The sequence below is a fragment of the Vigna angularis genome, chromosome 2 (assembly GCF_016808095.1).
Source record: "Vigna angularis cultivar LongXiaoDou No.4 chromosome 2, ASM1680809v1, whole genome shotgun sequence".
Lineage (NCBI taxonomy): Eukaryota > Viridiplantae > Streptophyta > Magnoliopsida > Fabales > Fabaceae > Vigna > Vigna angularis.
In genome coordinates, this window is record NC_068971.1 from 15,631,993 (window position 1) to 15,656,332 (window position 24,340).

Sequence of the window (24,340 nt, forward strand, 5' to 3'; positions counted from 1 at the left end):
CTCTCTGCCACTCTTTCGAATATCCTGTTTGAGTCTTTTTCTTTCAAAGTTGAGCACTTTTGCGAAGTCGCTCTTCGCTCTCCACTCTCTTGAGAATCTCCACCAGTCTTTTATGACTTTCAAAAATTATTCAGAAACACCTGTATTGTGTTTTCGCATTGTCTAAGTTCTATCATTTCCCCCTATTTGGATGTTCGTCGGTGGCAATGTTTTGGTATTTCGTACACACCGGCGAGGCATGGATTACTATGTTGCTACTTTACTATTGTAATGTTTTTAATACTTAAGTGCTTTATGGAAATTTAAAGTTCTCATCATGAATGTATACATCAACCTTTTGCGGATTATTGTTGATAAATACGTACTTGAATAAACCAAGTTCTGTAATAGACTTCTGAACAAAAAAATCAACAATAAAGTAGTATTACTTTTGTGAATATTGGGGTGTCTAAACATGACTTTCCAGCCTTTACTCACACTTAAACACTAAAATCAAGTGAAAACCAATGGATTTATGCCAAAAAATTAAAAAATTTGACTATGGTCACCTACATTACCACAATTGACTCCTCCAATACAAGTTTCTGTACAAATCCTGGATTTTGTTTGTGTAATCGTTTACCAAGCATCTGTAAACGATTACAAGTGTATTTTTTGGTGCAGAAGTTTCAAAACTTCATCTAAGTTGTTCATCTCATAAACATTGTTCCTTTCCTCAATCATGGGGGTGCCCAAACATGACTTTCAAGTCTCTACTCACACTTAAACACTAAAATCAAGTGAAAAGCATTGGATTTATGCCAAAAAATTAAAAATTTTGACTATGGTCACCTAGGTTACCACAACTGACTCCTCTAGTACAAGTTTCTGTACAAATCCTGGATTTTGTTCCTATAATCGTTTACCAAGCATCTGTAAACGATTACAAGTGTATTTTTTGGTGCAGAAGTTTCAAGACTTCATCTAAGTTGTTCATCTCATAAACATTGTTTCTTTCCTCAATCATGGGGTGCCCAAACATGACTTTCCAGCCTCTACTCACACTTAAACACTAAAATCAAGTGAAAACCATTGGATTTATGCCAAAAAATTAAAAATTTTGACTATGGTCACCTAGGTTACCATAACTGACTCCTCTAGTACAAGTTTCTGTACAAATCTTGGATTTTGTTCGTGTAATCGTTTACCAAGCATCTGTAAACGATTACAGGTGTATTTTTTGGTGCAGAAGTTTCAAGACTTCATCTAAGTTGTTCATCTCATAAAAATTGTTCCTTTCCTCAATCATGGGGTGCCCAAACATGACTTTCCAGCCTCTACTCACACTTAAACACTAAAATCAAGTGAAAAGCATTGGATTTATGCCAAAAAATTAAAAATTTTGACTATGGTCACCTTGGTTACCACAACTGACTCCTCCAGTACAAGTTTCTGTACAAATCCTGGATTTTGTTCGTGTAATCGTTTACCAAGCATTTGTAAACGATTACAAGTGTATTTTTTGGTGCAGAAGTTTCAAGACTTCATCTAAGTTGTTCATCTCATAAACATTGTTTCTTTCCTCAATCATGGGGTGCCCAAACATGACTTTCCAGATTTTACTCACACTTAAACACTAAAATCAAGTGAAAACCATTGGATTTGTCAAAAAATTAAAATTTTTTACTATGGTCACCTAGGTTACCACAGCTGACTCCTCCAGTACAAGTTTCTGTACAAATCCTAGATTTTGTTTGTGTAATTGTTTACCAATGAGTTGAAATCGATTACAATTGTGTTTTTGGTGCAGAAGTTCTAGGACTTCACCTAACTTCATCATGTCACAAGCATTGTTTCATTCCTCCATCAAATACATCAATACTAATCAAAGTGGTCACTTTATTCAGTAACAATTCAAACAAAACCTCATTTCACAATGACAATAACAAAGGAAATTCAATTAACATTAATAATATGTACAATTTTGTATTACTTTCTCTTTACATTGAACAAAATATATTCCAAATTACAAACATTTGTTCATCTATGTACAATTTTGTATTACTTTCTCTTAAGAAATCTATACAAATATCACTCATATTTTATTCTAAGAAATTGAGTGTAAGGAGTCCTAAGCACTATGCTCTTGTAACGCCTTCGTGACCCCATCCTCACATAAGTCTTCATTGGAGGTGGATTGGTGGACATGCCTCCCGGGGAAAAAAAATCTAGTGTTCATGGACGGTTCTTCACATAAAACACTCTGTCCATCATCTCCGCAATTAGTGATCGGTGCTTCTCTGTCAAATGCTCGTTCAAAGTAGAAATATACTTTGTTAAAAAGGAGTGACTAACCCTCAACAACAAACAAAATAACCAAAACATAAAAGCCCTAAAACAAAAACAACAAAAAATTTAACAGGGAAAACCCAAAATCCAAACCAAAAACGCAATGTACAAAATGAAGGAAGAATGCATTTACCTTGCTCGTCGAAGGACCATGGTTACCGGAACTTGCCATTTTGCACAATACACTCAACAAAGAGGACGACATTGACCAAAACGAAGAAATGTAACGAAAATGTAGAAGGAGAACGACAAGGAAAAGCGACAACCACAAGGAAGAGGGAGACCGAAAAGCAAAAGGGAGAGCTAGAACGAAGATGGTGAATGAGAAGGAAGAAAGAGAACAATGATTTCTAATGAAATAAGACAAGGGGTATATTTAGAATCCCAAATTTTCTGAAGCTCTCATTAATTTCGATGTCACAATTTCAGAAATAAAAGAAAAAGAATTGGACCAATGCAACAATGACACTTGGCGTTGTTAAAAATGTGTTAAAATTTTGTTGTTAGAATATCACGATCCATATTTTAATAAGTGAGATTATTTTTGTTATCTTCTTTTAAAATATTATATTTACTAAAACTTAAATTAAAATTGAAAAATTAAAAATTAAATTTTTTATAGAAAATCTGAATAATTTAATTGATATATACTGAAAGGGATTTGCTAATTTAACTAAGGGGTTTGTTTAGTTGGTACATTTTAGCAAAGTGTACCAAGTTTTAGGTTAGAAAAAAGTCTCTATTAAAAAAAAAACCAACTTTAAATCTAAGGGTATTTTAACAATTTTAAAATTTAATTTAAAATAAAAAAAGTAAAAGGTAGTTATTTATCATTCTCATTGATCCATGTGTATGAGTAGTTATTACTTTTTATTTTATTTTTTATTTTAAAAAACAACTACCTTTTATTTTATTTTTTATTTTAAAAAATAACTACCTTTTATTTTATTTTTTATTTTTTATTTTAAAAAACAACTACCTTTTAAAAAAATATATAGTAAAAGATAATAACTTACTATCTTTTATTTTTTTTTATTTTAAATTAAATTTTAAAATTATTAAAATACCCTTGAATTTAAAGTTAGTTATTTTTAATAAAGACTTTTTCGTAACCTAAAACTTGGTACACTTTGCTAAAATATACCAACTAAAAAAACTCCTTATGTAAATTAACAAATCCATACTAAAATTATTAAAAATTTATATTATCACTAAATTAAAAAGTGTAATATAAAATATATAAATTTATATTTTTAAAATTTTAATATGAAAAGCAAAAAAAATACAATAAACGTAAATATATTAATTTATTATTATATTCATATGTTGTTTAAATATAAGTAAAAATGTCAATAAATAAGAAAATATTATTATTATTATTTTATTAACAAAATAAAAGGTTTTATGTAAAATTCGTATAAAATAATTTTTATTTTATTTTATTACCTGCGTATTTGTGTGAAGGAAGTGTTAAGGGAGGGAATAAAAATAAATTGATATTAATTTTTATTTTAATTTTTGAAAATGTTTAAAAAAGATTTAAGTATAGTTTTTTGCAAGAACTTGATATAGTGGTCAATATATGTAAAATTCCAGAAAATGGTATTTTAGAAGTGATGATAGTCTAAACATAATGAGACTCGGTTATTTTAATATTAAATAGTTTATTTAAAAATAATTTTGTTATAAACGAGTTTCATTATTTTGAAACGTATCATCTTTCTAGAAATCATTTTTTTAGAGTTTTATACCTTATCTCTAAGAGTTATAATTCCTGAATCATTTATTTGACGATCAGGAGGTGTCTAGGCAATCCTTATGACAAATACTACCTATCTAACTGATCAATTTGTTGTTTAGAGCAAGTAAGTTTTCATTCCTTTTCTTGGTATTTTCTTGATCCTTGATCATGCAAAGAGAAATTGTTTTGCATGTATCAATTTATCTTCTTTCTTGGTTCTTGGTTGATTTAGAGTTTTAAAGACTCTATTCGTTTCAGAATTGGTGTTTCGTTTCAAAATTGGTGTTTTGTAGGTTCGTTTAGAAATCTCTTGTGTTGCAAGCAATCGGTGGAGTGTTTTGAGAAGTTGGGACAATTGGTTTAGAGGTAAGAGAAGCTAGAGTTTTCTTTAAATGATGTTTATGGTGTAAATTTGGTGTTCTATATGAGTATTAAATTTTTTGGGTGAGAATTCTTTGATGTGCTAGTTGTAACCAAGTTAATTGAGTGTTTTTGTGTATGTGGTGATAAAATGCTGTTGAAAAGTGTACGAGTTGATTATTTGACTTGAAATTGAATGTTAAGGTGTTACAATTCTGTTTGGAATAGGTGTTGTAAGGTTTATTGAGTAATAAAACTTAGAAGTTTTGGTAGTGTTTTGAAGGAAAAGATGAGGCTTTAGGTAGTGAAGTTGTGAGATAGGGATGGTAACTTGGTTTGATGCAGTTGTGGTCTGTTATGAGATGTTTTGTGAGTTGTTCAAGCATTTAAAATGGAAGGAATCTGATATATGGTGGTGGTTAGGCAACGTTTAGCTTGATTTAATACTAGTTTTTGGGGTGCTGACTAGTGAAAACGTGAATTATGAGTTCTGTGCTCAAATGGTAAGTTTGGGGAGTGTTAGTAAGTGATTTGAGAGTTGTTAGGGTCCCTAAGTTGTTTGAAATTGTTCCATAACTGGTGGAATTCAGGTTGAGTCTCTAAAGTGAGGTTTCGATGAAATTTAGTGTAAAAGCTTGTGGTCTTTGAGTTTAAAATGTGTTTAGGTTGGGTTAAATGTGTTTAATTAGTTACATTTGATTCTAGAATACAATCTAGTGTTAGAAGTTGGGAAAGATTTGTAGAATAAGTCAAGTTTGGGTAAGGGTGTTAATTATGCAGTTTTGATGCTGTAGAATTATGTAGACTCGTTGAACGAGTTGGGCTGCTGAGCGAAAGGTTAGGGAGTCTAGACCACTATCTCTGTATTCGCACAACGAACTGGGTCGCTGAGCAATAGGTTAGGGGGTCTGGACCACTATCTCTGTATTCGCATAGCGAGCTTGATCGCTAAGCGAGAGGTTGGGGGTCTAAACCACTATCTCTGTGTTCGCACAACGAGTTGGGTCGCTGAGCGAGATGGGTCGTTGAGCAAGAGGTTAGGGGGTCTGGACCACTGTCTTTGTATTCGCCCAACGAGTGGGGTCGTTGAGCGAGAGGACTCTGTGGTCGCCTAGCGAGCTTAGTCGCTGAGCGACTAGTCCAGAATCTGTTTGGTTCTTCCTATACTTGTTTCCTGATAACTTTGAGTTATGTTTGATTCATTGTAAATGATGTATAAGTATTTATGAGATTATATGATTATCAATGTTATGTGTTGTGTTACAAAGTGAAAGTATATGGGTTTAATTATGGTTTCGAGTGGTATGGAAGAGAATTCAAAGGAGGAATTTCTTAGTGGTGGTTTCAAGTGTTGTAAGTATGAATATGGGAGGCTTAGTCTTGGAGTTCATCCTGACATTCTAATGTCACTTATTCTCAAGTAGAGAAGGGTGAGGTATGTCGTGAGAATAGCAGAAGATCCTAGTCTAGGGGCTTTACCTTGACCTAAGGCGAGTGATAACGGACGAACCTTGTGTGTGGTAACTTGGTGTGGGTCAGTTGTTTCACCACAAAAAGTGCATGAATTGCCATAACTTAATATTCATACTAATCCGGATGGTCAAGTCAAAGGGCGATCATACATAAAATGTAGTTTGGGTTAATGTAGTGTATCTTAGATGAATGTTTAATATGTATTAATATATCTTTATTTGTTTGTATTCTAGCTTACCCTTCTCTCTATGTTTGTGTTGTATGTTTTCCTTTGTTTCCTCTCTTCGCTATGATCATCTGGTGGGTGTGAACAGTGGGAGATGAGATCTTTGGAGCATGTTTTAGAAGGAAATGTTGCAGATACTTAGGTTGTTGGGTTTAGTTCTTATAGATAGTTTTGGCTCTTAAGCTAGTATTGTATATAAAGTTTATCTTTATAGTTATTTTGAGATAATTGTAAATAACTTTATACTTTTCCTTCATGTTTTTGTTAATTTTAGAATTGTGATAATTCTTTTATATAATATAATACTATATTTTTTCGATGTTAGATGGAGTTTGGAGAGGGGTGGTGAAAGATCTCAAGTTTGACTTCCTCTAAGATAAAAAAAAAAAAGGCTCGAGTTCTTTTTATTTTCTATTTTTTATTGCATCCAATGCTTTCATTAATTTTAATTTTTCAATCTGTGAGGGGGGACGTTCTTTAAATTTGTCAAGTGATCCACGTGAATGTCAAGAAGTGTGTTTTTCTTATTGCATTCAATGCTTTCATTAATCTCTTTTACATGCTTTAAGAGAAAGCCTGGAATATTTTGTTTTGGTGCAGGTTTGGTAGAGAATTAAGTTAACTTTTAAGTTATATTTCCTTTCTTTTTTTTTCATGGGTAACGAAAGGTATGGGCAGAGGATTTATTTATTCTTTTCTTTCTAGTTTTTTTAGTTTTGACTTTTTCATGACTTTAGGTGAGTGAGAGAAATTAGTTATTCTGTGCTTGGCTTTGTCGAGAGAGGGAAGAGTAATTTTTTTTAGCACGTGAAAAAGGCTGAGGGGAGAAATTTTTTAGTCTTGAAGAAATATAATAAATTATATATTTTAAGTTTAATTGTTTATTTAATCTCTTTAAATTCACTACTAAGTTTCAATTTCGTTTCCGTTTAAAAAGTTATAATTTCGTCCTCACTTTTTATAATTTGTACCAATTAAATTCATTCTATTAATTTTGCAAAAACAGAATTAACTTTGTACTGACGTGACAAAGAAGTTTGTATTTTTCTCTCTTTTCTCTGTTCCTCTGCGTGCGACGCTGACCCATCTCTTTCTCTCTTTTATGTTTTTCTTCATTCTCTTCTTTCTAGAGTTTTAGTTCTCTTCATGTTTTCCTCTTTTTCTCTTCAACCTTCTTCTCAATGCCCAACAATAACGAAAACATCACCATGACCAACCTCACCTTTGGTTCTTTCTCATTTCTTTCTCGATTTTCCTCTTTCTTTCTGTTTCAGTTTAATTGGGGTTCGAGGTTGTCCGTCTTCAATCCTAGCCTCTTTTTCCTGCAGATATGACCTTCACTATGCCAATCCGTTCGTCTAGTGTTTAAGTTTTCCTCCGGGCCAGGGGTGGTCTTGCAGAAAATACTCTTACACTCAAGTAAGAAAAAACTGCCCATTATGTATTCTGATAGTAATTTGGAATAAGATGATCTTACCTAAACATTAATATTGTATTTATTGGTCTCATAATTGTCCAACCCATTAATTATATTAATTATTCATTAATACAATATATTTCTGCAATATAATCTGCCAATCACCCATAAATACCATATATTTGTCTTTGATATGGTCATTAAATATATTAACTGGCCATTAATGACATCCATCTTACTTGGCTCGCGATCACTAGATTACTGGTTGGTGCGGATGACACTCCCCTCGAACGATCGGCTACCCGGGTATAGTACACTTTCTTTCTTGCTTAATATTCTTTTTCACTTCAAATTTGTTGGTCTTGATTGGTTTTCCTATGGAGTTATAATGCTTCTTTTTTAACCCAAAGGTCGTCCAGAGGACGAAGACAATAACTTCTATATCTAAAGTAAGAAAAATGTATGCATATTTTTATTGAAGAGCATTTTCATTTTAAAAATCAAAATAAACTGTGATGAATTAAGTAGAAAAATTAAAATATTAGTATTTTATTAGATGTTTGAAATGTATAGAAAAATTGAAAGGTGTATAAATCATTAGTTTTTTTTACATAATTTTTTTTGAAAATAAATTAGTTGATAATTTCTATTATAATGCTAAATAATATATAAATCATTTTAATTATATGTCAAAGATATTATATTATTGATTATAATACTGTGTAACTCCTCTCAATTGATAAAAAATAAAAACATATATTCTTGTTTCAACGCAAAACTTTTTAATAATGGGTTGTTTTTAATCTTCTTTTTCTAATGATTTTTTGTTTGTTATTTTTTTAATAATTAATTTTTATAAGGATTAAATATTATTTTAGTCCCTCAAAAATCAAATATTTTTAGGTATAGTTTCTCTTTCAAACCATGCTTCACTTTTATCCTTTTCCTTTTTAAACTGTAATATTTAGTGATCGAAAACCAACAACGTTAATTTTTGCGTGATATGGCTAATGACGTGCCATGTTTCATGCCATGTGTTCTTCTTTAGGCTCCCCAACGGTAGGGTTCTTCCTCCTCTTCCACAACCACCACCTTTCGCTAAAAACTCTGTCCCCGCACAAGCCGCTACCACCAACCTCTCGCCCAAGTGGTCACCGCCAACCGCGACAGAACCCAATGTAGTAACCCTAAATCGTGCTCCAGAAAAGAAACTCATCCACGCAAATCGCAGCACCATTGCAAGCTTCGTCTTCATAGGAAGTCTTCGCACACCATGGCGTCTTCTCCTTTGCAAAACCATCATGAAGTCTTCATTCACCCCCAATTTGTGAACCCTAATATCAGAGGGACAATCTCCAAATCGCTTCTCATAGCAACCTGCAAACAAAGCAAACTCAGAAACTCAAATAGCATTGTTATAATCGCACAACCAAGACTCAGTGTGATGTATTAACCATATTCACCTTCCTCGCGAGAAGCCTCAAACTAGGTTTGTTGGACGGTATGGGTTGGGTCCTTGAGTGGTTTTGAACGAAGAAGATAATTTATCTTCATAAAGTTTGGCTAAACTAACAACACGCATCAATGAAGTTGGGCATTGAGCCTTTACTTCTCTTCTAATTTCCATGCGTAACCCACTAATGAAACAGTCACACAAGGCCTCTGTTGGTTCAATGTTGGTGCGATTGGCTAAGGTAATGAATTCTGTGTAGTACTTGGAAACAGTACCTTGCTGTTGGAGTTTGAAAAGAGACTCACGTGGTGATTCAAATAAGGTGGGTCCAAACTCGATCTCGATGGCACGTTTCATCTTGTTCCATGAGCGGAAAGGCATTGTGCACTGTTGCATTTGGAACCATGGAATAGCTGGGCCTGACATGTGCATTCTCGCAATGACAATTTGTTGCTCGTCTGAGACTTGATAAAACGAGAAATATTGATCAAAATTAAATATCCATCCAAGCGCATCAGAACTATCAAAGCGTGGAAGATCGAAATTCATTCGTCGTGTTGGAAATGGTTGAGGATTTGCAGTGTGGACTTCATTAGAGGAGTTCCCAACATGGGTGTGGTCCCGATCGGATGAAGAAGCGTGAGTAACATTTTGATTCTGCAAAAGCAGAGTTAAAGATTGTTGAATATCATTCATTCGACATTGAGTAGCCTCATTGATGCTGGCTATTTCAGCACAATGAGCTTGCATTGCCTTATAGCAGCTGATAGAGTTTTTTAATGTCCACTTCCATCGTCTTCATCCTGGTACCGTCGGCCATGGTCAATGAAAGCACCAAATGTTATGCAGTAAATAAATTTCAACAAACACTCTGCAATGAAACTGCACTGATTGTATATTTCTAATGAAGAAAGTCAATACAATAATAAATGGACTTAATAGAATTTAATTCTACTATTGGAATCATTCCAAACGTTCCATTATCAATTCTAAACGATCCCCGTAGCAGAGATGACAACCATAGTCACTGGTTTATTCCAGGGCCAAAGTACCTGAGGAGAAATAGTAAGGATTAGAGAAATTGTTACTGGAGAGAGAAGAGAGAATCTAAAGAAGGAGAATTGTACCACATATTTTTCCTCCTAGACAAAGTCCCGTAACCTCCTATTTGATATTCTCCTTCTGCTGCTCCTTCTTGGTTCCCTGGTTTCATGATTGATTGCTAGTTGTCCCCTTCTAGTAACTAACTCTAGATTTGTCTCCTTGTGCATTATATCTTCCATGTGACCATCCATTTCAGCATTAGCACTAGTAGACATTTCAGCATTATTTTTCTTCCTAACACATACACAACTCTTCGACTAACCCATCCTCCATATTCATCCTCAAGTGCTTGGTAGGTCCCAATGGTATAATGTAGCATGTGCTTCTATTCCTACATTAAGAGAAATCATAGAGCAAAAACATATTTACTAGAAAACCTGGAAGAACCTCTTACGAGTTAAACAAATTTAAGAGGAAAATATCTAGTCTTCACAAGAACCATTGCTGATCAATTCATCAATAAGTTTGTTGTAAAATGTAGTCCCTTGGGATTCACTTGTCCTCTTCCATCTGATAATACATGGAAACAACATGGTCAGAACATGGAAATAATAATGTTTGATCCAGGCAACCATATTCAATTGGAGTCAGAGAGACTCATTGCCCCCAAATTAAACCAAGTGTGTGTATCTAGTACAACTTAGTTTTTCACATTTTAATTTAGACATTAGTTTAAGAGTACGCTGACAACAGATTGATGATCACCTGGAATAAGCCTTGACCATGATATGGAAAATCTGTAGGCTTCTAAGCCCATGTTGGCCATGAGCTTAACATCTTCCTGCAGGAAAGTCAAAGTAGGATAGTAGCTCAAAACAAACTATGAAATCCTTTTAATTGAACAAGAATTTAAAGCAAGTGGATCATAGAAGATCTGCATCTTCTGTGTATATACAACAATTTCCTTTGGTTCTTTTTATATAGATCCTTACACTCCAGGGTCACTAACCTTATATTTGTGATAATGATCACATGCAACATCTCCATCACCAGCATACAAATTCGCTGAAAAAAATCTTTGCATTAAATTTCATGAAAAAGATAATAGCAATAAAGTATAAAAATAGATTTAATATGTGAAAAGAAATGAAGCATAGTGTAGATATGAGAGTAGTGAGTAGAGGGTAGTACCATTTCCAGCATGAGAGAAGGTGTCCCATATGCTTGGCTTCCTGCCATCTTCATTTGCTGCACCTTCAACCTTTCACATCACGCCATTCACAAATTCAGCAAAGAATCACAAAACTATGATAGAGAAGAGTGTGAAAAACAGAGAGGAGGGAGAAAGAAGAACCTGGTAAGCCGAGGTTGATGCACCAAACACGAAGTCACGAGGGAACTGGTCTCTGCTAAAGGCTTGGGCACCAGGGTGAACTATCAGAAGCACTAATTCTACAACTGCGAAAACTTTCAACACCAACCTCATACTCTCTACTTTTCTTGTTAATGGCGTCATCTGTTTTCGTGTTTTGATTATTTATTTATTTAATCTGATTCCTTCGAGTTTTCTTGGAAGATCATCTGTGCCCACGGTGAAAACGAAGTTGACACGTGTAGGTTATACCTTATCTTGCAGAAAAGAAAATGTAAAACAATACAGTTTATTTCATTTTCAAGACAAAAAATTTAACAAACCACTTCAATTATTGTCACTATAATTTCAGGTGCAACATTGATATTTTATTACGGCGAAGCCATTATTATTGTGGCAAAATGTTGAAACATCTTTTTAAAAATGAAAGTTCATATGAAGTGATCTAAAAAATTATAATGAAATTATTATATTTTAAAATAAGAAAAAAAGATAAAAACTAAGCTTTTATAAACTAAAATTATATCACTTATTTTGATTTATATTTAACATGTATATAAGTTGATTTTAACTTATAGACAAATAAACTTATTTTATTTGTACTTAATAAGTCAAATATTTAAAATAGTCTAAAAGATGTTATTCAATCCAACTTATTTCCAATCATACATTATATATATATATATATATATTTATATTTATATTTATATATTTATATTTATATTTATATATTTATAATGATGTTATTATAAGATTATTATGGGATTCACTTACTGTAGTGTAAGGTGGAACATCTATATAAAACAATTTTTTTGTTACTCACTTTTAATTGTTCTCTTTCTATTCGGATTATTTATTTTCTAAGCGATTAGATATACGTGTTAAAAATAATTTGATGCTTAAGTCAATTCAAGTTTGATTGGTTAAATAATTAATGTTAGAAAAAATGCCTAAAAAAGGTCCCAACAACCATTCATTCGACCTGTATTTATAGTTTTTTCTAAGGACTTTTGATTAGGATTGTCTAATAATCACGTTTCAATTATGTTAAACATGATTACTGACCTATTTAGATTAATCATATGATTGGTTGATTTTAATCGTAGTCGGCCAGTCTTCTCCAGGCTTGGACGATCAGTCAAGGAGTTTGATCGACGGTACATACAATACACAATATTCCCAAGCTTTGAGCTTCGATTAAGATTATAAGCGAAAATATGGTCATTGGTGACAAAATGTTGAGTCGCTTCGCGAACCATTACATTCACTTAGCTCATTTTTGAAAATATGACAGGTCGAGTCACCTCGTCAACTGCACTTCTAGAACTGACAATAGATGCGAAATGTCGCTCACCCTTTGCCTTTGGATGCTTCCTGATCTGACAATTGTGAAAGCGCCACGTGTCTTAAAAATTTTCTATAAATAGGGACATGATGGTCATTTTCACCACTTTCACTCAAGCACTTACTTTTGCACCTTTTAGCTTCATATTCTTTTCATTCAAGGTAATACTTTCTGGCATAGAGATATCTTCGAAAGGATCTTCTGGTAGGGGAGGGCAAGGCATCTACTGATGTCACCTTTGTGTCGACATCATCGCTCGGGTCATCCAAGCAAAGTTTGGCTTTTGTAGATAACGTTATGACACTTATTCAAACTACCAAGGTTTGATAAGGGACTAGGGAAAAAAAAGAGAAGGCTGTAAAGGAAACGAGTGACCACATAGTTGGAGAAATCTACGTAGACACAGCTGATAAAGGGGACAAACAAAACCTTTAAGAAGTCCACGATTATCGTTGGGCTGCACACGAGGTGAGCGAATATGCTAGTCGCTTCAGGTGAGGCTACGATTTAGTGGACCTTGCCGATCGAACCTATATTTTAAAAGACGACGTAGAGGATGATGTTGTACATCTCCACGTATGTCGGGGAACAATCAGGTTTGTCACAGCAAGGCAAATTCAAAGTTGGATTTGTTCTTCTTTTACCCCTACTTCTTCATAGACCTATTTGTCTACATACCATTTAAAGACTTCCAAGCTAGAGTCCTACAAGAACTGAGCATTGCTCCTACTTAAGTTCACCTAAATGCAAGGGCGAATATGTAGACATTCAATCTTGTGCAATGTAAAACCCAAAGAAAATAAAATATATAATAACAAAAATTAATTATGATATATTTTTTTTGGGTTTGTGTTATAATTTTTATCAGTTAAATAAATTAATTCTTTGTTTTATTAAATATGTTTTTTTTATATAGGGTGTGGTTTGTTGTATTTATATTCGTATGTTTGTGTATGATTGTCAATGAGGGATTTGTAGTCTAGTGGTTGGGGTTGGTATTTGTGGTGCATGAGGTGGGGTAATGGTTCAAATTCTCATTGGCTGGTTTTATTGTTTCTTATGAGTGGAATCCATAGTGATATTTTAATCTTTTTGGGTTGTTTACTTATGGGGTGAATTGTAAGCCTTAAAAATTGTTTTTTTTTTTAAATTTTTGTGAAATCTTTGGTTTTTTTAAAATCAATAAACAATAAGTGATGAATAAACATTAAAAGAGAAAGAGTAAAAAGAAAGATCAACACAAACAATCTATACTGGTTTGGCTAATCCCAAGTCTACATCCAGTCCTCCTTCAACAACCCTCACTCTCTTACAACCCTTGAGAACACTCATAGCTATCAACACCTCGCCAACACGCATAGGTAGACAAATACATATTGTCAATGATGATTCTGATCTTTTAGTCACACTTCTCTTGGTGTAGATCAAATCAGAACAATCCAACCCACTTTCTTGAAAGAATATTGATATGTACATCACCCAATTTGAACCTTGATTCTTCAAGATCCCTTCTTGAATGCTCATGTAATCAAAATTTAATAAAACATTTAGTATATGAAAGTGATAACAATTGTACGTTTTGAAATAGAGCTCAAGAAGCATATATATAGGATTTTCTGAATCCTAACACATTATAATCAATTAAGGTATATATGTAATATGTTAAGCTTTTCCTTCTGCTTTAACAAGTTTGTTTCGGTTTTAACAGATTATCCTAAGCATGTAATCGATTATTTAATCATACTAGCTAGTTATAAATTCATTTGATCATTATGACAATTCAGGCTATCAAATGAAATGAATTTGAACAAAGTAAATTGATTTAACCGATTATACAACTTATGTAATGATTAATCCTATACTTAAGCAAATTTTCAATCCAATTTTCATTTTAAACAGATATATCACAAATGAAACATATAATGGCATAAATTTCTGTTTTAATCGATTATACAACTTATGCAATCGATTATTAAAAAGCAGTTTGCTCTTGTTAAGCATACAATGATATCCGGTGAAAGTTAACAGATTATATTATTTGTTAAATCAATTATTTCACCCATAAATGATATATTCAATCTATTTAAAGCATGATTCAATTTAGTACAAATGAATTCTCATAACAAGCACAAAAAAACAAGATACATATATAACAATTATCATGCTATTTGTTGTGTAAGAAACTATAAAACCATTCTTTTGTTCATCATAAAAAACCAAGATATATAAGGTAGATTTAGCTCCCCCTATCAACAATCTTCCCTTTCTTCGATGATGACCAATAAGAAACATGTTTTCCAGTTACTATCCCTCTTTGGGCATTAGCAAAAAACGACAGAACAAGTAACATGGAATATGTATGTGCTAAAAGAAACATCAAAAGTTATGTTAAAATCGAATGGCTTAATTTTCAACACCAAGAGGAGGGGTGAATTGGTGAAACACAAAAACAATGTTTTCTTTAAATCTTTTTTGCAAAGTAGATGCCTTTAAAAGCTTTCTTGAAACACAAGGAAAAAGAATTTGTAGTGTAGTGGAATATAGTCGAATGCGTGAAAAATAAAGTCGACTGAATGTAACAGAGTAGGGATAAAAAGATTAAACGTTGAGTTTTTATACTGGTTCGGCCAAGCCTACATCCAGTGTCCTTCCACCACAGGAAGCAAATGCACTATAATGATCAAGGTTTTTACAACAAGGCTTTTATAGAGACCTCCACGTCAAAAATATAAAACACTTCTCTAACCCTCTAATCAATATATAGGCATACAACAAAAAGACCAGCAACAAGTGTGACACCCGGGCACTGACGAGGGCGGGGAGTGATCGCCGGTGCAAGAGGCACGAAGTGCAAGAGGCACAAACAAAGAGCGGCTTCTGGTAGGCTTCCAATGGAAGGGACACATGGATGAATCGAACATACACCGCAATGAGAGGGATCTAGAGACTGTATAGGTATGAGACTATACAGTTGAAGGATAGTTGATGAGTGCATATTTGTGCCCACATTTATGCTTTAAAATTAAATTTTTTATGAAATTCATGTGCTTGAATGATTGATTGAAAGAGGATTTGTGATGATTGGAATTTTTGGGTTTAGGAATAAAAAGAGACTTAAAAAGTGATTTTTAGTTGCATAAATTATTCTTGGATGTTCTAATATTTATTTGTGCAGCTGAAATTGAAACTTTATTGGTCAAATTGCAAATTAAGGCCAAAATAAGATTTTATTTGAAATCCTAATTGGGTGAGAAAGAGGGTTGCCACGTGGCAAGCTCTCAATGGTCGCGCCCTTCCTCAGTCAAAGCTGGTAAAAGTTGGTCAAATAGGGGTTTTGGTGCAATTTTGGAGAATTCTGAAGGGGCTAAAGTGCAAATAGAGGACATTTCAGGGTATTTGAGCAATTTTGGAAAGTCAGAAAATCTAAAAGATAAAATTCAGTTGTTGAATTTAATTTGGGAATATCAACAGAAAATATCTTCCAAATAATTTTATCATTATCTAAATCTTTTAGTTATTTGGAAGATATAGGATATAAGATAATTGAGTTAATATCTATCAAATATTCTTTAAAACTGATTTAATCTAATGAATATTTGAAAGATATAATATATCAACAGAAAATATCTTATCAACAAACTATTCAGAGTCCAAGCCCAATCAAGCCTATATAAAGAGACCCAAGGGAGGCAGAAAAGGGGACTTCACTTAATTCATTCATTCTCTCATACTCCTCTCACTTTTCTTTCATCTCGTATTCAACTCCATTCATGGAGAGCTAAGCATTTAGGGCTATTCTCCTGTAATTCCATGATGGATTCTGAGGTTACGTTCAGTTAATGCAATTGTTTATTTTGATTATTGATTTAAGTTGTTCTCTCTCTATGTCTTTCATCTCTCTATGTCTTTCATCTCTCTATCTTGTTAAAAGTAAAGATTTTTGCATCATAATGTGTTTGAATCTACATGCATATTGATTATATGAGTTCTAGGGTTTCTAGGTTTAATTAAGAATCTACTTTGATTTAATTTAGGAACTTTCATATGATTAAATGGTTTTTACTATCAATTGAGAATGTACTTTGGTTGGTAGTAATAATTTCAACTATAATTAATTGAGAATTTACTTTGATTGATTAACTTTTAACTTGGTTAGGAGATTTAAGAATAGACATGATTAAACACAATAGAATTTGATTGAGAATGTACTTTGGTTGAATTTATTGTGAATAATCTAGAAAGGTTTTTCATTTGATTGGGAATTTACTTTGGTTAAATGCATGATCGCCCTCGAATTAATTAAGAATGTACTTTAATTAATTTGAAACTTAAACAATAATCAATTGAACAATTATCCGTGAATAACCGATGATGAATCTATCTTGGAAAAGTAGTGGAATTAGCCTATTTCATCGTAATTGTTTTTAAGTTTCTTATTTGTTCTTTAAACATTCTCCAAACATTACTTTTATCCATAAGCATTGCATAGCATTCGTAAGAGTCAAATATTCAAAAGCAATTCCGTGTTCGTTGGGAGACGACTCAGGGTTACTTTAGCCTTATCTACCTTCTTGAATATTACTTGGCAATACTGAAGTTTCCTTGAAAAGTAGTATTAATTTGATAGCTTCAACGACAACCTATCAATAGCTTAAAGGGATTGATTTGGCTACTCATATCACCAAAATGCATTTGCTTTTCGGTAGCCTAACCCATAAGAACTCCATGGTTAAGCATGCTTAGCCTGGAGTAATTTAGGGATGGGTGACCATCTGGGAAGTTTTCCCGGAAAGTGTGCGAGTGAGGAAGCACATTGGAAAGCCTCGTGTTGATGTGTGGGGGCAGTCACAAATTGATAATCACACGTTCAAACTTGTTTCTTGGAGCGTTTCTCTCTTTTTGTAAGTTTCACACTTGCGCACATAATCGACTTTTTAAAAACATAGTTTTGAAAAACTTTCTCTTCAAAAATTCTCACAGCATACTTTGAAAAGGTTTGTGCAAAGCCACAAGTTTTAATCGACTTACTTCATAATGAAGTCGACTTAAAACTGTTGTTTTGCCACATATAATAAGTTCAACAAAAGTGCATGTGGTTTTTCTTTTCCAAAACAATTTTCATGCAATCACAGATTAAATCTCACATATAACATAGTGAATTGCAATGATCAACACAACACAAACATGTTCTCATATATTCATAATCATGAAAGAATGAACATGTAACACATAAACACATGTGTTATTAATTATGTGTTGTCATCATAAAAAACTAGAAACTTTGAGATTGTAGGTTCAACTAAACAATCTCCCCCTATCAACAATCTCAACAATCTCCCCCTTTTTTGATGATGCACAACAATGATTAATAAACAATCATGTTGTACAAATCAAATCATATTATATCAAAATGTATCAGAGCAAATGATCAAAATGTATTAGAGTAAATGTTGAAAGATTGTCATTTTTTATTCAGAGCAAAAAACATATCAATTCATATCAGAACATATCAGAGTATATCAGAGCTCAAAAGGAATATCAAAACATTCTCCCAGCATTCTTTCCCTTTGTGCATTAGCAAAAAAGGTATGCAAATAGGTATTGATATTTAGATAATCAATTATTTCAGAGATGCATCAGTAAATCATGTTAATCAAACAAATAAAGATGTTCCCCCTGTCACAGATAATCACATGTTAAAGATATATTCTCCCCCTTAAATATAGGCATGTGAAATATTTAAAAAATATGTAATGCTCCCCCTGTCATTATGCATGTTTTATATTCAAAACCCAGATGCACAATGCAGTATGCACAGATTATATCAGAGCATATATGAGCATATAACAATATTGTATCAGTTCATAACTGATGCAAACACATTAATGCAACAATGATACAATATCATTCCACAATCTCAATATAATCTCTCAAACATTTCAATCAATTATAATGCAAAGATATATCAGATATAAAACAATCAACAGTAAGTAATCAATAATCAGAATAACCGAATTCCAAATCATGGAATTTATAACCCCTGTTAAACAGTAATCGATTGATCCACAATTGCAATCGATTTCATTGCTTTCCATTTGAGTTAATCTCTAGTTGTTCATCCAGAAGCAATGTTCTTGCAAAACCTTTCAAGATTCTTTCCAGATCAAGCATCTTAGTATCATTATAATGCAATAATTAATATAGGTATAATTTGTGTGTCTAAATGTATGAATGCAATGATAAATAGTAAAGCAATCAACTTCACACATAACACAGTTGACTTTAATCAGATATAAATCACTACTTTATACTACTGTCATTTAAGATTCCTAGTTCATTTCGAATAGTATAAAATCTTTCTTTGTTCAACGGTTTTGTAAAAATATCAGCCCATTGATGTAAGGTATCTACATATTCGACCTTAATTTCACCCTTGAGGATATGGTCTCGTATGAAGTGATGCCTTATTTCAATATGCTTAGTTTTCGAATGAAGAACAGGATTTTTAGTCAAATTTATTGCACTTGTGTTATCACATTTTAAGGGAATGTGATCTAGTGATATACCGTAATCTTCTAGTTGGCTCTTGATCTAAAGAGACTGAGCACAACAACTACCAGCTGCTTTATATTCAGCTTCTGTGGTGGATAATGCCACACAAGCTTGTTTCTTTGAATGCCAAGAGACTAAAGAAGATCCAAGTAGATGACAAATGTCACTAGTGCTCTTTCTATCTAGCTTACAACCTCCAAAGTCAGAATCACTATAACCTTCAAGAAAAATATTTGTACCGTTTGGATACCATAGTCTAAGACTTTTTGTTCCTTTGAGGTATTTCAAAATTCTTTTTACAACAGTTAGGTGTGATTCTTTAGGTGAAGACTGAAATCTAGCACAAAGACATACACTGTGCATGATGTCAGGTCTACTGGCAGTTAGATATAACAAAGACATGATCATACCTCTGTACATCTTTTGATCAACGTTCTTACCAGCTTCATCATGATCTAAGTAGCAGTTTGTAGCAATGGGAGTTGTAGCTTCCTTGTAATCCAACATTTTGAATTTCTTCAACAGATCAGTGGAATACTTGGATTAGTGAATGAAAATGCCATTTTTAGCTTGTTTGACTTGAAGACCAAGAAAGTAAGTAAGCTGTCCCATCATGGACATCTCAAACTCATCCTCAAATCCTGGTGGTTGTTCCACATAAACTTCCTCTTTAATATATCCATTTAGGAATGCACTTTTGACATCCATTTGATATAGCTTGAATGTCATCACTGATGCAATAGCAAGAAGAATTCTTATTGCCTCCATTCCAGCCACAGGTGCATATGTTTCATCATAATCGATTCCTTCCTCTTGGCAGTAGCCTTTTGCAACTAATCTTGCTTTATTTTTTATGATTTCACCTGAATCATCCATCTTATTTATGAAAACCCATTTAGTGCCTATGACCTGCAGGTTATCTGTTCTTGGTACCAGTTCCCATACATTATTCCTCTTAAACTGGTTTAGTTCCTCTTGCATGGCCATCATCTAATTATCATCTGCAAGAGCATCTTCAACCCTTTTTGGCTCAATCTTAGACACGTATGCAACATTCATACAGAACTGATTCAGTTGCCTTCTTGTAGACACACCTCTCGTAATATCACCAATTATGTTTCCTGTAGAGACATTTTTAGGAACTTTCCATTCCTTAACCGATTCTGCTATGGGTGAATCGATTACGTCTTCAGAGTTCTCTTCTTTTGAAATTTCCTCATTTTCTTCCTCTTCTCCAGCAGAGTTGTCAGCTTCTATAAATTTTCTAGTCTGTTCAGGATTAACAGCGGTTTCAACATACTCGTTAAACGCAATGTGAACCGATTCTTCAACACGCATTGTTCTCTTATTGTATAACCGATAAGCTTTGCTTGTAAGTGAATATCCTATAAAAATTGCTTCATCAGCCTTGGAGTCAAACTTACCAAGGTTTTCCTTTCCATTGTTTAGTACAAAACATTTGCATCCGAAGATCCTTAGATGTGAGATATTTGGCTTTCTTCCTTTGAATAGCTCATATGGAGTTACTTTCAACATAGATCTTATTACAGTTTTGTTCAACACATAGCATGCTGTAGTTACTACATCTGCCCAGAAATACTTTGGCGTGTTCCTTTCATTCAACATTGTTCTTACTAACTCTTCCAATGCCCTATTCTTTCTTTCAACCACACCATTTTGTTGAGGTGCTCTAGGTGCTGAGAAATTTCGAGATATTCCCATTTCTGCACAATATTCATCAAATGTTTCATTCTGAAATTCTTTGTCGTGGTCACTTCTAATCGATTTGATTCTGAGTTCCTTCTCATTTTGAATAATAGCAGCAAACTTCTTAAACACTTTGAATGTGTCATTCTTGGCAAGGATGAAGAAGGTCTAAGTGAAGCGAGAATAGTCATCCACGATTACTAATCCATAAGAATTTCCACCTAGACTTTTTACCCTTGAGGGACCGAATAAGTCCATGTGTAGAAGTTGCAGAGGTCTAGAAGTTGACATCTCCCTTTTGTTCTTGAAGGACTGCCTAGTTTGTTTTCTCTTTTGGCATGCATCACATAATCTCTCAGAAGCGTAGTGAATGTTGGGAAGACCAATGACAAGATCCTTTGATACTAACTTGTTCAGTTAACCCATGTTGATGTGAGCTAGTCTCTTGTGCCACAGTCAGGCATCATCTTCCTTAGTCATCAAACAAACGACAAACTTGAATGGCATATCTTTGAAGTCGATTATGTAGATATTATTATGTCTTTTCCCACAAGTAACATCTCATCAGTTGAACCATTGCTGATCTGACAATATTTAGGTTGAAATGTAATCTTCAATCTTCTATCACATAACTGACTGATCCTGAGTAGATTGTGCTTTAACCCTTCAACAAGAAGTACTTTTTTAATTTCATAAGAAGAAGGAGTTTTGATTTTACCTATACCCATGATCTTTCGTTTGTTGTTGTCGTCGTATGTGACATAACCAAAAGTCTTGTAAGATATACTAATGAACTTTGTTGGATCTCCTGTCATATGTCTTGAGCATCAACTGTCCAGGTACCACATGGAGCTTTTCGTTCCTTGTCTCAAGCATTGTTCTGCTGTCTTAGATTTTGCCATCATGATGAGATCCTTTCTTGTACATTTTCTTTGTTTTCACTTTGAATCTTATCATCTTTCTTCATATTGAGAAATCTCAAAAATCTTTCAGCCTGCAGATTTAATCTTTGTGATCTAGAGCTGAACTTGTTGACACAAGTAACTTCTTTCTTTCATTAAATCCCTGTTTCAAAATGTTCATAGAAGCCGTTAGTAACAGAGTTTAATTTTGCATTGTAAGTAGCTGATATCAGTTCAAATGCAGATTCACTTATCCTTCTTGTTTGAGAAACAGAAGCCATTTTCGAGGATCAGTCGATTTAAAGAAAAAAGTAATCGACTTGTTTTTCAAATATTTTATGAAAACCAGCTCTGATACCAATTGTTAAAATAGAATGGCTTAATTTTCAACACCAAGAGGGGGGGGGGGGGGGGGGGGGGAGTGAATTGGTGAAACACAAAAACAATGTTTTCTTTAAATCTTTTTCGCAAAGTAGATGCATTTAAAAGCTTTCTTGAAACGCAAGGAAAAAGGCTTTGTAGTGTAGCGGAATATAATCGAATGCGTGAAAAATAAAGTCGACTGAATGTAACAGAGTAGGGATAGAAAGATCAAACGCGGAGTTTTTATACTGGTTCGACCAAGCCTACATCTAGTGTCCTTCCACCACACGAAGCAAATGCACTATAATGATCAAGGTTTTTACAACAAGGCTTTTATAGAGACCTCCACGTCAAAAATATAAAACACCTCTCTAACCCTCTAATCAAAATATAGGCATACAACAAAAAGACCAGCAGCAAGAATCCCCTCTTCTATTGTCTACACCCTTTGAGAAACCCCTCAAAGTCAACACTAGTGCAGAAAGGGCTTTAGACGTCCGTTCTTTTGGCTTTTTGACGTCCGACCTTCCCTCGACGTCTTTGTGGGTGACGTTACTCAAACGTCGAGGGGTCCACATCGGACGTGTGTCTAGACGTCTGATGTGTCAGGCCCGACGCCTATCCAGACGTCAGGTCTACACCCTCGGACGTCCATATAGACGTCCAATGTGCCCCGTCACACGTCCCCACAGACGTCCGTCGCCTCCGCCCCCGACGTCTATACAGACGTCCGAGGTGTAGCACCCGACGACCACATGCCTGAATTGTTTTGTGCTAGGGGTGGGGTTGGACGTCGGTGTGTGCACTGACAGACGTCTATAGACGTCCGATAGTGCACTAACCGACGTCTACTGGGCATTTTTTTTTAAAAAAATTAATTTATTTTTGCAATAAAACCACACCTTAAAAGCAGAAAATTGTCCAGAACAATTTTGCAATAATATATATATGTGTTTCATATAAACAAAGTTCTACTTAATGTAAAATATAATCCACTACCAAAACTATCAAGATAAAACTTAAACTAAAACTAAGCAATGTTCAACAACAAATAAAACTATTCCTAACTCCATCTTTGCAGAAGATAAGCGGTCCACTCCTGCCTTATCTGTCTAATTGTGTCCTCTGGTATAGGTGATGTACTCTTGAAGCGCTGCAAAATTCAAGAAAGATTCATTGGTTTCATATATGTTTGAAGATGAATTTGATTTGTAATGTATTCAAGGTATACGTCATTACCTCATTCCAGTCATCTGTAATGACAGCTCGAATGATGGTTTTAATCCAACACATCACATAGAAGCCACATTCCCATGAATCTAGCTGCTGGTTACACTAAAATAACAAACTAAATAGTTAAGAATTTAGATTATTCAATAACATAGAAAATGAATTAGAACTATAAATGACTTAAAACCTTTGGATACAAAATTTGAACCAGTTGACCACGTGATTTACCAATAATTCTGTACATATGGGAAACACAAAGTAAAATTAATATGACTATATTTATCATAAAAGTTGAAGGTGAACATCAAATTCAAAGTCATTTTTGGAGAAACACTTACCCTTGAAGCATTGTTCTCAAGTCATTTTTCATCTTCCTATGCAACGAACAAAACCATATAATTTTACATGCTTTGGGAATGATGACCATCAGCTGCCAGTGCATGCTATCATAAAGGATAAATAGTTATTTAACTAATTAAGGAAACTATAATAATGAACTGGCCACATATAACAACACCTACCCATCAATGTATGGCACAAGGTATACGTCTCTTTTTGACTCATCCATCCATGTTTGCAAATAATGTTGTCTGTTTTGAAGTGTGTTACCAGACGGTTGAATGGTCTGAGGTTCAACAAATTCGTACATGGAAGACCGACCTTGGTCTACAATGATTGTGTCCATGTACCTAAAACAACAAAGTTAAGTTTGTTAGAAACTATAAGAATCTAAATAAAAGTAATATGAAAGACCAAATTGACTATCTTACATGCACCACAGCTGAATGATGGAAATATTCAACATCCAGTCTCCCCCAATCATCTCC

At 33.7% G+C, this 24,340-nt stretch overlaps 2 protein-coding genes across 4 annotated transcripts; both read right to left on the bottom strand.

Moving 5' to 3' along the window:
- Nucleotides 1–8,897: 8,897 nt before the first annotated feature.
- On the bottom strand, nucleotides 8,898–11,561 carry LOC108327042 (hydroxyisourate hydrolase). Of its 3 annotated transcripts, XM_017560718.2 has the most exons (7): nucleotides 11,397–11,561; nucleotides 11,234–11,303; nucleotides 11,052–11,107; nucleotides 10,808–10,883; nucleotides 10,542–10,612; nucleotides 10,126–10,433; nucleotides 9,871–10,050 (listed from the first exon to the last, which is right to left on the bottom strand). In XM_017560718.2, the coding sequence occupies exons 1-5, from the start codon at nucleotides 11,556–11,558 to the stop codon at nucleotides 10,551–10,553; spliced, it is 426 nt and encodes a 141-aa protein (XP_017416207.1). In that variant the 5' UTR covers nucleotides 11,559–11,561; the 3' UTR covers nucleotides 9,871–10,050; nucleotides 10,126–10,433; nucleotides 10,542–10,550. The 3 variants fall into 3 exon arrangements, with proteins under 3 accessions (XP_052728899.1, XP_017416207.1, XP_017416206.1); XM_017560717.2 differs by having other exon boundaries at nucleotides 10,126–10,612; XM_052872939.1 differs by lacking the exons at nucleotides 10,808–10,883; nucleotides 11,052–11,107; nucleotides 11,234–11,303; nucleotides 11,397–11,561 and having other exon boundaries at nucleotides 8,898–10,050; nucleotides 10,126–10,547.
- A 7,789-nt stretch (nucleotides 11,562–19,350) lies between these two features.
- Nucleotides 19,351–19,818, bottom strand: LOC108327320 (secreted RxLR effector protein 161-like). Its single transcript, XM_017561036.1, has one exon. It carries the CDS (start codon nucleotides 19,816–19,818, stop codon nucleotides 19,351–19,353), a length of 468 nt encoding a protein of 155 aa, XP_017416525.1.
- Between the last annotated feature and the right edge of the window lie 4,522 nt (nucleotides 19,819–24,340).